This window comes from Alligator mississippiensis, chromosome 11 (assembly GCF_030867095.1).
Source record: "Alligator mississippiensis isolate rAllMis1 chromosome 11, rAllMis1, whole genome shotgun sequence".
In the NCBI taxonomy this organism is placed as follows: domain Eukaryota; kingdom Metazoa; phylum Chordata; order Crocodylia; family Alligatoridae; genus Alligator; species Alligator mississippiensis.
The window spans coordinates 20,346,255-20,359,230 of record NC_081834.1 but is presented as its reverse complement, the minus strand read 5'-3'; the positions used below and the strand labels follow the sequence as shown (position 1 = coordinate 20,359,230).

The 12,976-nt window shown below is 44.1% G+C and overlaps 1 protein-coding gene across 3 annotated transcripts in view; it reads right to left on the bottom strand.

Moving 5' to 3' along the window:
• Nucleotides 1-7,544: 7,544 nt before the first annotated feature.
• FBN1 (fibrillin 1) overlaps nt 7,545-12,976 on the bottom strand; it is a 241,146-nt gene continuing 235,714 nt past the window's right edge. For all 3 annotated transcript variants that reach the window (XM_059714655.1, XM_059714657.1, XM_059714656.1), the window contains 2 exons: nt 12,548-12,725; nt 7,545-8,826 (listed from right to left, as the gene is read on the bottom strand). In XM_059714655.1, coding sequence (XP_059570638.1) covers nt 8,437-8,826; nt 12,548-12,725 — 568 coding nt within the window. In that variant the 3' untranslated portion in view covers nt 7,545-8,436. The remainder of the gene's footprint in view (nt 8,827-12,547; nt 12,726-12,976) is intronic.

Genomic DNA, 12,976 nt, shown 5'->3' with positions numbered 1-12,976 from the left:
GGTGGATGGTGGGAAAGGGGCTGGGCCTGCGCTGCCACAACAAGGATCCAGACCCCTTCTGGCTCCCCTGCCATCTGCTCCTGGCACGCCAATATCTTCCAAGTCGAGGTTGAAGGGGTTTTTGGCACTTTGCCCAAAAATGTTGCCAACCCGTGATAGACTTGGTCCCAGATGGGTAGCGATTCCAGCTAGGTGGGGAGGGAAAGTACAAAGCTGTACACTTGATACTCCCCCAGCAGACTAGCTGGGTTTGGGAAAAGGTTTCCCCAAATTACTTCCCCAACTATTGCCTCTCTCAGGCCCAGGAAGGGATGAGTTGTGCCTCTGAGGGACAATTTTCTGAAGCAATGCAACTGTGTGCTCCTCCATCCTCAGAACCACGCCTCACAAGCTGGAGATTGTGCCCTTGGGTGAGGCCATTAACCTCGCTGTGCCTTGTTCAGGGAAAGCCGTAAGCAGGTGGTTCAGCCTAGCCCTGATCAGAAAAACAACTAAGCATATGCTTTTCTGACTCAGGGCATCTGTTTTTCAGTTCCCTCGCTGCACCAGAGGATGACGGCACAGCCCTACCTCGCAGGGGTGTTGTGAGGATAAGCACGACTGCTTGTGAGGCGCTGAGATCCTGCAGCCCTGGGAGCCATGGCGAAGTGTATAAACAAACAGACTAACCAGATGTTACGTGGTGGTGCCCAGACAGATGAGGCCTGGACACTCTTCTTCTACTGTGCATGAGGAAAGCATCCAGCAGGCCTGTGTGAAAGAGGAATATAATTTTTAGGTACTTAGCAAAGTTTTAACATAGCGTATATTGGCTTTGTCCCTGCAGCAATGGGAAACGTTCCCCCTTTCCAATGATTTCCTGTATTTATTTATCTATATATGACAATAAAAAAAATTATTGGGGAAAAAAGTCACGAAATCCTGTGGTGATTTTTCAAAAGTAAAACAGCCTGTGTGACTTGAAGGACAGACTGCAGTCCAGGCTTCCCTTCCCACTTTTCCCCTCTAGCCTGAAGTGCAGCTTTAGAAAAAGAGTTTAGAAATGGAAAAGAGAACTCATCTCAATGACCGGCATGCCCTGACCCCTCTCCCATGAAGCCAAAGGAAATCTTTCCCTTGATTTCAGTAGATGTTGCTTCCAGCCCTATATACTATACTATATATACTTACATACTATATATATCTATATACTTACGTATACTATATAATTCCAGCCCTATCTACCCACCACCAACTGTTATTGGGGAATAATAGTTTGTTCATTTTCAAAAATATAAAAGGGCAGAAAATAAAAAAAATAATGTCTTGTTGATGCTGAAGTGAGCCACCATTGCTTACACCAAGTAGTTAAAAAGCATCAGAAGCCACAGTAAACTACTACTCAAGAAAATGGGGACATATGTAGGAAAAAGCTGAGCATCCCTTATTCCTATGTACACTAATGGTAATGGATGGTGCTTGGCTCCTCTCTGTTTGGTAGGTAACCAAACCATTTTTTCCATCCCTTAATAGGTGTTTTTCCAGTTTTTCACACAGGTCATGGAGCCAGTAACATCTACAGGTTTATGATGGGGAGAGTATCAGCTGATTTCTGCACCTCCTTTATCTAAGCTACTAGCTTGATTGAATGGGCAAATGATCCATGCTGACCTACCTGTCACTGGCGTGGCCATTACAGAGGACAGTCCGGCTGTCCTCTATTGATATGAAACCGGATGCCTTATGTCCTCTAGTTTTCTGTTGAAGAGAAAACTAGAGGACATAAAGGTGCTGGGTTTCATATCAATAGAGGACAGAGTAGTAGAAAACCAGAATGTCCTCTACGATGGCCACTCTACCTGTCACTAGTTCATTTCAGACAGACAGCAAGGTCTATCCAAAGGTCTCTTTAGGCTCACCCACAGGACATCAGGCTTCAGTGCTACTTGATTATTAAGCCACACACACAGTGGCCTAGTGAGGGATGTAGAGAAGCCACAGGTTTAGGCCTTGTCCAACCAGGCTTTGTTGGAAGAAAGCCGACATCTCAAAAGCCCTAAGTGAAGAGGTAGTTTAGACTCAAGTAACCAGTCTAACTGTTGGGAGCTCAGGACTATAAGATGCGTCTCTCAGAAAACCTGACCAAACATCTGATGCACTATACCCATGGTCTCCATAAGGCTTGAGGAGCTCAAGTTGTGGGTGCTCTGATCAGCCTGTAGGCACATCTAACTGGCTGACTGAAATGACTGCCATGCACCATGAAGGTGACATCTGCCGAGAACAGCTTTGAAGTCATTCTGTAGCTGCTTTAGGATGTGCAGGGTGGGCAAATTTGGAGAGGTAATTCCAAACTTGAATGCTCAGGGGAGTAAAGCATTGACTGCCACACACAACAGGGCAAAATGTTCAGGTAGAGCAAGCTTAGCAGCATTCAGAGACATTAAATAACCTGCCTACCATGGGCCAAAGTGTGATCTCAGTTGCACCAGAATACTGTTAATTCAGCTATTGGAATTATTTGCACTGCATTATTGCACATAATTATTTGCACTAAGGCCACCATAAAAAATGTCTGGCTCACCATAAAAAATGTTCATCCCTTGCAAAGGTAATTCTTGCTTCTAAGACAATGCAGTCTGTAAAACGAATCAGATTTTTTACTTTTTACCTCTGGAATGAATTTGGTCATTATCAAGGCATTAGTTCGCTGTGGTAGTTATAATAACTTTAAGGGTCTGACTTTCAATGTTTTTCTTGGCTAATAACCATAGATTTCACTGTGACAGTGAGGACACCACTGTCTTCATGTATAACCCCTGCACGCTATCAGTCAGAGGCAAGCAATGCTAAACTTTGCTGACAAAATATTTTGTTGTAACTAAATTGTAAAGTCAAAATGAACGTAGTCTTCTGCCAGGGCACTTATTAGCATCAGTTGCAGAAAGCTAGCTTAAAGGGCATATCACTGGAAATCTGATTGGTGTGCTATGCTTTTCAGATCCTTAGGTACGGTTTCTTTTCTCACTGCTTTTATCCTTTTCCCTCTGGAAAGTGTGGCTGGTTCTTGTTTTTCACAGTACACAAGCCAATACATCTCCACCCTTTGTTAACTTGTTTATGCAACAGCTTTGCTGATACTGTCTGGAACATGCAATAAAGTTGGAGAATAAAGTGTGCCATTGCACAGGAGAAACTCAGGGGCTCTTTCACTCATATGATATATACAGGTTGAGAGCTTAGCTAAGCATCTATACTGGGGCGGGCAATTATTTCAGGTGGAGGGCCACTTACCCAGTTTTGGCAGGCTGTCAAGGGCCAAATGGGTAGCCCTGCCCCTGACAGATGCCCCCCTCCCCCCCCCGGTCACCATCTTGGGACCAGTGTCCCAATGTCTTGGAACCAATGTCCCAGGGCCAGCACCGGTGGGGCCCAAAGCAGGGCACAGGCTGGCAGAGGCCTGTGGAGCTGAGCTGGGTACATAGAGCCCCTGCCAGCTGGGACCCTGTGCTCGTACCACCCTGCTCTGGGTCCCACCGGCACTGACCCTGGGGCACCAGTGCGGGCCCGTGCTCCCACTGGCTCCCCGTCCACTCACTCCCAGTGACCCCAGCCCCATGGTACAGGTGGGGGGCAGTGCACAGCCCCGACCCCCTGCTTGCCAGCAGGGAAGAAGCTAGTGCTGAGCGTGGGGAAAAGTAGCCCCTTGCCCACCCCATGGCCGGCACTCCCTGCTGCAGGCACTCGCAGCCCACGGGGGGCTGTCCGGAGCAGGCACAGGCAGTCCCATGCAGGCTGTGAGTGGCTGCAGCACAGGGCACTGCCCACATGGCAAATGAGGAACCGCTCTTCCCCACACTCAGCACCAGCTTGTAACCCGGCCCCACTGCCAACTTGGCAGTGGGGGCCGGGTTACAAGGTGGTGCTGAGCGCTGGGTGGGGGGGGAGGGGGGAAGCAGCCCCTCACCTGTCCCACGTCCTGTGCTGCAGCTGCTCGTAGCCCGCTGGGGTTACCTGTGCCAGCTCCGGACAGCCCCTCATGGGCTGCGAGCACCTGCAGTGTGGGGTGCTGACCATGGGGCGGGTGAGAGGCTGCTTTTCTCTGTACAGGGAAGAAGCCCGGGGAAAAGCTGAGCACAGAGGAAAGCAGCCCCTCCCCCACCCCATGGCCGGCACTCCCTGCTGCAGCTGCTTGCAGCCCATGGGGCTGTCCGGAGCACGCACAGGCACCAGACACAGGGCAGGCAAGGGACTGCTTCCCCCGTGCTCCTTCCCTGCCCAGGGTCCCACCCCTGCCCTTCTCCCCGCACACTTACCTGAGGTTCCAGCATGGGGCAGCCACATGCTCCCAGGCCAGAAGCCCCACCTGGGGCTTCCAGCTGGGGGGCGGGGTGGGGCGGGGCTGGGCGGGGTTTGCTGTTGTTGGAGCCCACCGGGCTTCCCCTGGGTCCTACTGCCCTTGGTTCTTGTAATTTTTGACAGAAACCAAGGGCGGAGAAATATTAATTTTTTACATTTTTAGGGGCCTCACGGGCTGGGCAGAATGGCCTTGTGGGCCGGATGCGGCCCACGGGCCGTATTTTGCCCACCCCTGCTCTATACATTCTGTCCACACTTGCAGAGAGGAAGCCAGTGAATTTTCTGAAAGCAGAGCTTTCAGGTATTTATTGTAAAGTCATTCCACTTAAAGTATTTTGTGGTGTGTTCTTTTAGGATAATTACATTTATATTATACTCTGAAAGGTCATAGTCACAGCCTGATTTTTCTAGTAGATTAAAACTAAGGCCTCAAGGGTACATAGAAAATTCAGACTAAAAATTCAGGCCACTTCTAATAAGAAATTATGAAGGCACCAAAATGAGGTTCAACTTGTGCACCCAATTTTAGCTCTCGCCAAAGCCAGAGACTACACAATCTCACAGAGGATACTGCAGGATGGTACCTAGAACCTTTTGACTCCTTCACTCCTGCGATAGTACCCTTGGCATGAATAATCTGTGGAGGCAACTCTGCCAAGGTTGCGTGGGCACCTTTTTGCTGACTGGAATACGACTACCAGAGACTATTTTGATTCAATTAGTTTTACCTGACCTTGTGGGCAAAAGGAAGAGGAATTTGAAGGTACACCATATCTACTTGGGGTAGTAGCAATATTGCAGGTTGGCATTTTAATTTTGTTCAGGACGTACTTACCTGTTATTAATAGGTAAGAGACAGGCGATAACAGAATGAGGGTAAGCAAATGATCCTAGAAAGGCAAGAGTAGAGTCAACTTACAGTGGCAAAGATATCTCTGCTCAAACAGAGGCAAACCCCACCTGAGCTGAGGAACCCAGAGTTGAGTTTATCTGTTCCAAAGCACAAAGCTGAACTTTAATTACAACCTGGAAACATTGGTAGTAACATACTGATTTGATAGGAAATCCCCACGACAGCATAAATCTAGAAATTGGTCTGGGACCTGTTTTAACAAGACAAACAGTTTTGTGTTCTTTGAAAGTCAGCTTAAAAAGGAGACTGTGGAAACAGTCATGTCTTGCCAAAGTACACACCAGCTGTCAAGCTTACAAGATACTGTTACAAGACACAAGCAAAGAACACAGATTGGTATATACAGGAATGAGACATTTCTGTTAAACAGCACGTTAACAAGAAATTATATTTACTAGTTATGCATGCATCTATGTTGTATTTACAAATGCGCTGGAAAGAAGCCACACAATTATTTCAAATAGCTAAAAAAAAAGTATCACTGTTTCTCCAAACCTAACATGAAAAACAACTTTAACTTACAAAACCATACATATTCTACAGCAGCCCCACTTCAAGTCTACCTAAAGCTTTGAGTCCCTTGGATCCCATTACCAGGGCAAACACAGGAAGTTACCTACTTTAACTACTCTTGTAGGTCACAGAAACACTCTTTAAATGCTAGATTACTGCAAAATTATCTTTTGATGTTCAGGAATCCAGGGATAATTAAGAAATTCAACTCATGTTAATAATTATTGAAATTTAGAGTTCTAAACTGATGGCAGACAGGTACATTTCAGTTAAGGATTCAACATTTTAGAGAGACATGCATGCATGTCTATGAACGAAAAATAGTTCCAGACGAGCAGATCTGTTTGCAGGTTTGGGCTTTGCATTTTTGACACAGTTACAGGTCTGCTGTCATGCTATCCTAACACAAAATTGGAATGGCATGACATTTGTCTTTACTTGATAGAAAGAATCATCTAATTTCTAAACACCTTGCACTTCTCTCTGTTACCTCATGGCAAAGAAATATTTTTAAATATTTTTTTGAGCTACCTACAAAAATCACAGCATTGTACATTCCTTTCCTGGCTTTTGCAGCTTCCCAGGCAAAGGTGATTGGCAGAGCTGCAGAGACAACAATAAGGCTGGAGAATAATCAACCATGTTTTGGCATGATAAGGTGTTATATAAAAGTTTAAATATTAAACCAGCAACTGTACTGGACAGTGCCCTGGTAACTCTCCAAAATCATTCATTTTAGTTCCACTCTGTTTATGTACAGGACAGAAAGTTGCCATATAAACTGATACACATGGCATCAAAAATTTCTCATTACCTGTTGAAATGGGAAATAGAACTAACAATTGTAAAGCTGTGAAGTATGTTTTGCTCTATTAAAGCAACACGTGGAAAACTGCTGTAAAAAATTTTGGCACTAAGATAAATAAAATCCAGACATGGTCTATTAAACATATCAAAGTGAACCTGTGTGCCAACTCCTTTTTACACTGTTAAGTATGTTATGCAGAAAAAAAACCATGATCTGAAATCTGATCACAGGAAATATCATTCTGAGTGAATTATTAGAGAACATTTCCCTTCCACAAGCTATTATGGCTCAGTATATTATTATTATCAACTATACTGCTTTCCAATCCACACTTTTAGTGCCATAGATTGTTTTCCTCCTCTTCAGCATTTTATAGCATTGCATATAAATAGAATGTTCTTTAATGCTATAAAAATATACTCTATTACGCTTTATATATAAACACTGGCACCTTTGCATCATGTATTTCATATAAACCCAGCTACAATTTGCAGTTGATTTTCATATTGGAATATCCCTTCATAATCAGTCTCAGATTATCTGACAATCAAAGCTGAAGTGGGGGGGAAAGTATGGAACACTTGAAGCAGGCCAAAGAGGTTTCAGCAAAAAGGACTTTTGAAATGAAATACACATGTTTTCCGAACAATGATTTAACATCCGATTTTGCATGTTTTGGCTATTAGTATTACTGATTGACAGGATTATTTAGGTCAGGACATTGGAACTGTTTTAACTTGCCTTTTTGGAGCAATATAATCATTTTAAAGAACTCTACTCCTGATTAGCATTGTTAATGCTTCTTTCTTTTCAGTCTTCCCTTACAAGAACAATGAATGCATAGCAGATGCATACATTCAGTAATGAACTGGCTACAACCATGGTATATCCCATACTAACTTCCTAAGAGAAATGCGTGAAGCACAAACATCTAGTTTAGTGTACTTTTAGCAAGAACACGAAGCCACAGAATAAACTAAAAAAACAAACGGTTTTATTGTGACATTTATGACATTGAACCCTTGATATGAATGATTATGGGTACTCTTGACATGTGTTACATAATGTCATGGTGTAGGAGGGCACTGATTGTCATCTGACTTTTGAGAATGTTTAATGGTCCCTACTGACCTCAGTGCATTTTGTAAAGTCACAGAAATTTTATCATCAGGTTTGTGTATACAGTTAACAAGTAGTTGGTCTTTATAAGCACCATTACAAACCCTCACATTAAGGGTATTATTAATCTAGTTTACAAATGCTTCATTGATAAAAATAGCATGATTACAGTATACACACACTTAATTTACATGTATTGTATTATAGGCATAACTGAGATAAACTACTGAGCTAACTTTGGTTGATTGAAGTATTTAGACTGAATAATGGCAATTTTGGCTTCTAAGTTGTGTAAATATTACAGTGCATTTATAAAACTAGATTGAAAAATTACTAGCACCAAATGGATATCATAAATGGCTGACCTAGTAAGTTGTAGTTGGAGAAGCAAAAGTTTAAGAATTACAAAAATAGAGCAGTCCATCGGTTGAAAGCACATTCTTGTACCTCTGCTGAAATGATGATGTATCTCAGCATCAGTGGCCAACTTCCAATGATCAAAGTCCCAGTTTTCAAGATTCAACATATCAAGGTAGCTCAGCTACACTTATAAGAAGCCTGAGAAAGTGGTTGTTCTGTTCTAGGGTATTCATCCTGTACCTTGCTTTTGTGATAATATAATAGTGCTCATTCATACAAATGTACTCATGAAAGACTGTACCTATGATATGGAGAATCTGATTGAGAGGAACATCGGTTCTACCTATCTATCTTTGGTTTAATTATTTGGTCTTTGGTTGATGAATTAATGAAGCAATATCTGAATTTTCATTTTTAGGTTATCTCCCAGCTCACCACTGAGGTAGTCTTTGTCATGTTTGTCTTCAAGCTGATTAAGTTCCTTCTTTTTATAGAGTGGAATACTACTGATTTGTAATGAATAGGTTCCAGGCACTGGCTTCTTCTTTGTAAAGTGAAGATAGCTTATCCCTTCCTTTTTATTGATTTTAAAGAAACCATCTTCGTTTCCAGAGTCAATTAAATATCGGTTATGATTTGTCAGTGTTGTAAGAGCAGGAAGCAGTTCCAGGATTCGATCTTTATTATTAAGCTTGGAGATGTTGAAGGAAAAGATGGCTGTTTGTTCACTATCCCAGCTGGCAAGACTGATTACTGGTTCTCTCTCCTGTTGCTCCTGCATGAGAACAAATTACATTAGTCTGTGCTCTGTGATAGGCTTTTCTAAACTGCTCTCCAGAGAATTTCTTCCCAACCTAATAAGCTGCCCAGTAAGAAAGTTAACAGATTCTGTTTTCTTGCCCACCTTAGGCCCTGTGCAAGTTTGCTCCAATGGCAATCTACACACACATTTTTGGGGAGAGGATTGGTCAAACGAAAACACAAGTCACAGTTACCTGAAAGCATTCTCTGCCTGAGACATGCATTTAATGCTTTTGCATGTGCACATGGGCTTGGTGCCTTAAGCTGGTGCCTTTCAGAGACAGTCAGACCCTTTCTTTCCCATTCCACCCCCTATACCCAACAGCGTGCATGCCTCTGTCACTTCCCTGGACATCAATAGCAACAGCAGGCTGAAATGAAAAATGAAGTGTGTGAGATAATGTGACCTGAGAGGAGCACAAACAGGTTGTCTGTTGGTGCAGGTTCCTTAGTGTTGCTATGCTACATCCTAAGGGAGCTGGATATAAAGTACTGCAAATGGTGTCAGCTCTTGCCTCTTAAGTCAAGGTAATTGAACTCCTCTAGTAAGTGAGCTAAGCCATATGGAACAGTGTATTTATTTGAAACAAATCTCAGGGAAAATAAGAGGAGGCCCGCTTGAACTTATGAGCTTGGAACCTTGCCACAGCTGCCAGGGTTATGTCAGTGCAATTCCTCCTTCACAAAGGCTAAATTCTTTGCCACCAAACATGCCACTGACTTTTAGGAGTGAGGTATCATATCTGAGGCGTCCCAGTTTGTTTTCCACAGATCACAGCTTCAAGTACACTTGCTGCACCCTGCTCACTCACTGATCTCACATGACTTTGCACCCATTTCCAAAGGTCCTGAAGGAAGAGACCCAAAACTCTCACTGCATTTCTGTGCACCAATAAAATGCCTGCATGAAAAGCTGCCTGCTGGCCTGTACAACTGTGAATTATATTACATGTGTAAAAGTACCCCCTGGAATCCTGCATTAGCACATGGAAGATTAGATTTGCATACATGGTAACACGTGCAAGCTGTAAACTGCTGGGCACTTAATTCGCATTTGCTTCAGGAGTATCTGGGGAGATCCTGGAGGGCTCTCTGGGTTATAAAATTTATTTCCAAGGGTGGACAACTTCAGCTTCACTGAGGACTGCTTGCAAGGTGCCCTTCCAATGGATGGTTACCGTTGCTGGGAAAACTACACTGCCAGAGGAACACTGCACTGCTATGCAGGTACATGCACAGATCCCTCCAACACTGGAGTGAGGATACCATCTGTGGTGATAAAGAGCATTCTGACTTGCTGCTTTTCCAATCCATCCTGGTTTTAGATACCCATGAACAACCATGAATGAGTGGCCTATTGCAGAACTACAGCAGCCGGCTGGGATTAATCTGGTGAGCCACTTGCATCCTGCAGGCTCTGTTATACACCCGTGGTTCACACCAGTGGCCTGTTCCCTTGTAGCTGCTATGCTTGTTAGTGCAGAACTCTCTGCGTGTCAGATCACAACTGTCAGGGCAGTTGAATGAGGTGGAAGGGAATGAAAGGAAAAGCAATCTTTGATCTGGCACCTTTTCAAATGTACTAAAATTTCTAAAAACATAGCTATAAACTTGATGGAGTGAAATAATTCTTGAAGGAAGTTTTATGGCTTACACTGGTCAGACTAAAATAGTGGGGGACGACCTTTTTGTCAAGTGTGCCACAAATTAGACCTGCACCCTCCCCAAGTGCCACTCAGATCCCCTTCCCCTGCCCAATGTACTCTTCTGTTTTCTGCTCCGAGCCCTGCTAATTTGCTGCTCTTTCTATTTCCTACCTTGTGCTTCCTGCCTGATTTGCTGCTTTGTTTTCTGCTTCCTAGCCTACCTGCTGCTGTGCTGCCTGTCCCCTCCCCAATCTGCTGCATGCCATACACACAGGTTACCCATGCCACCTGTGGCACAGATACCCCATATTAGCCCGCCCTGGACTAGATGACTGCAAGTGTTCTTATCGCTTTATAATCTGTAGATCTACGTATCTATGAAAAGTTCAAATGAGGAGTGAAAACCTGTGTTTCTCAGATAAAACTCCCATTGATGTGAGCGAGAGCTTTATGTGAGTAAGGACTGCATTATTGGTCCATGGCACAGGTAAGCCTGCCACGATGGCTTCTTGCGATTGGCACTGCAGGGTGTTAGAAAGTACAGTATATGCTTTTCTACCATTTTTCTGCTGGGAAAAAGACAGGAATGTAATAGGATTACAAGCCCCCTAATAATGAAGCTCTTCACTTTTGTCACTTCAAAACAATTCCCGCACAGTGGGTTTGATGAAGGTATTATTTGCCTTTATTAGTATTCTAAGAAATATAATGAGAGGCTGAGAGCCATGGGACTCTTCAGCCTGGAAAAGCGCAGGTTCAGGGCAATCTGGTGGCCACCTACAAGTTTATCAGGGGTGCTCACCAGGAGCTGGGGGAACATCTGTTCACCAGAGCACCCCAAGGGATGACAAGATCGAACGGTCACAAACTCCTCCACGACCAATTTGGGCTGGACATAAGGAAAAGCTTCTTTACTGTCCGAGCCCCAAAGTTTGGAATAGACTGCCACCAGAGGTGGTTCAAGCACCCACTTTGAACACCTTCAAGACACATTTGGATGTTTATCTTGCTGAGATCCTATAATCCCTGCTGACTTTCTGCCCCTGGGGCAGGGGGCTGGACTTGATCCTTTGGGGTCCCTTCCAGCCCAAATGTCTATGAAATGTTTGCCAAAAATGAAAAGAAAAAATCATTCACTGGAGTAAGGGAAAGAGAACCTGTATCCACATAAAGAGATTCAGGTACTCACATGATAGACTCTTATTCTTGTAAATATTAGGTGGCTTAAGTAATTTCTTATTAACATTGTTAGGTGAGAGAGGCCAATAACAACAACCAGGAGGGTGGGAGGCAGGCAAACCCCTCTGAACTGAGCTAAACTTTACTGTCTAATGTACAATTACTTCTACCTAAGAAAATATATAAGTCACACTGCTCTCTCTAATGATTCTATTAGTGATTATGCTCTGAGTTTAGTCCCCTCTGCTATCTGGGCCATGGGATAAATACCGCGTGCAATACCTTCTTGGATGGCCTCTGGCTCACAGCCAGAGCCCTGGGTGACTGTACGCATGTCCATATAGCTCATTAAAGGCTGCAGCAATCAGATGCACTGGAGTCCTTCCAGATTCAGCATTCAGCCTCTGGAACTCAGTGTTTATATTGGAGAGGGTCCCATCCCTGCACGCTCAACACAGTCCTATTCAGTAGGGGACCCACCCACTCCCAGAACTAAGTGTCCTGGTTTTGAGAGCAGGTCGCACGAGTGTTTTACACTCATGCTGTCCTCCAACATCAAGAGCCATCTCTGCTCTTGAGCACACTGCTTTCTGAGTAGTTGGGTGGGTGGTTAGCTTGAGTGTTAGATGCAAATAGGAAATGAGTAAGCATGTCAGAATCCTCCAAAGATGACTCCTCCTTGATGAGACCTGATAGCTTCAGAAAGCCTCCACAAACACCCATGAGGTCCCAAAAGCAGCTCTTTGGATCACACAGAGGTGACATGCCTGCCTCAGCCTGAATTTTCTCCCTTTGGATTCTTTCTTCGTACACAAACTCTCCAGCTGGCTCAGGAAAAAACCCAACTCTTTTCCCAAGAAGGTCAGTTACCTCTGCTTCATCTGCAATGGTTTCATTAGTGCTTCTGCGCTTCCTCCCTCTCTTGTGGTAGCCGTTGATTTTACATTCATAGCAAGCCTCTGGAGACAGAGAGTTGTCATCTACTTCACCACTGACTGGCAATTCCTGAGCCTGACCTTTACCAAGTCCCATGCCAGAAACACAGTGTCTGGGAAATGAGAAAGGACAAATTAGTTCCACGTAAATTATTCAGCTCATGTGACCTATTCCCCACCACCCCAATCCTAATCCTGTCCCAGAAAATGTGAAGAGTTTTGTTACTTAAATACAAACAATAATAATGAAGGAATTTAGCATTCTTTTCCTAGGCAAACCTCTTACTAAAGCCAAGAGGCCAACTTCTCTACTTAGTCCTAATGATGCCACTGCTTTGGCTCAGCACATAGCTCAGGAAGGCTC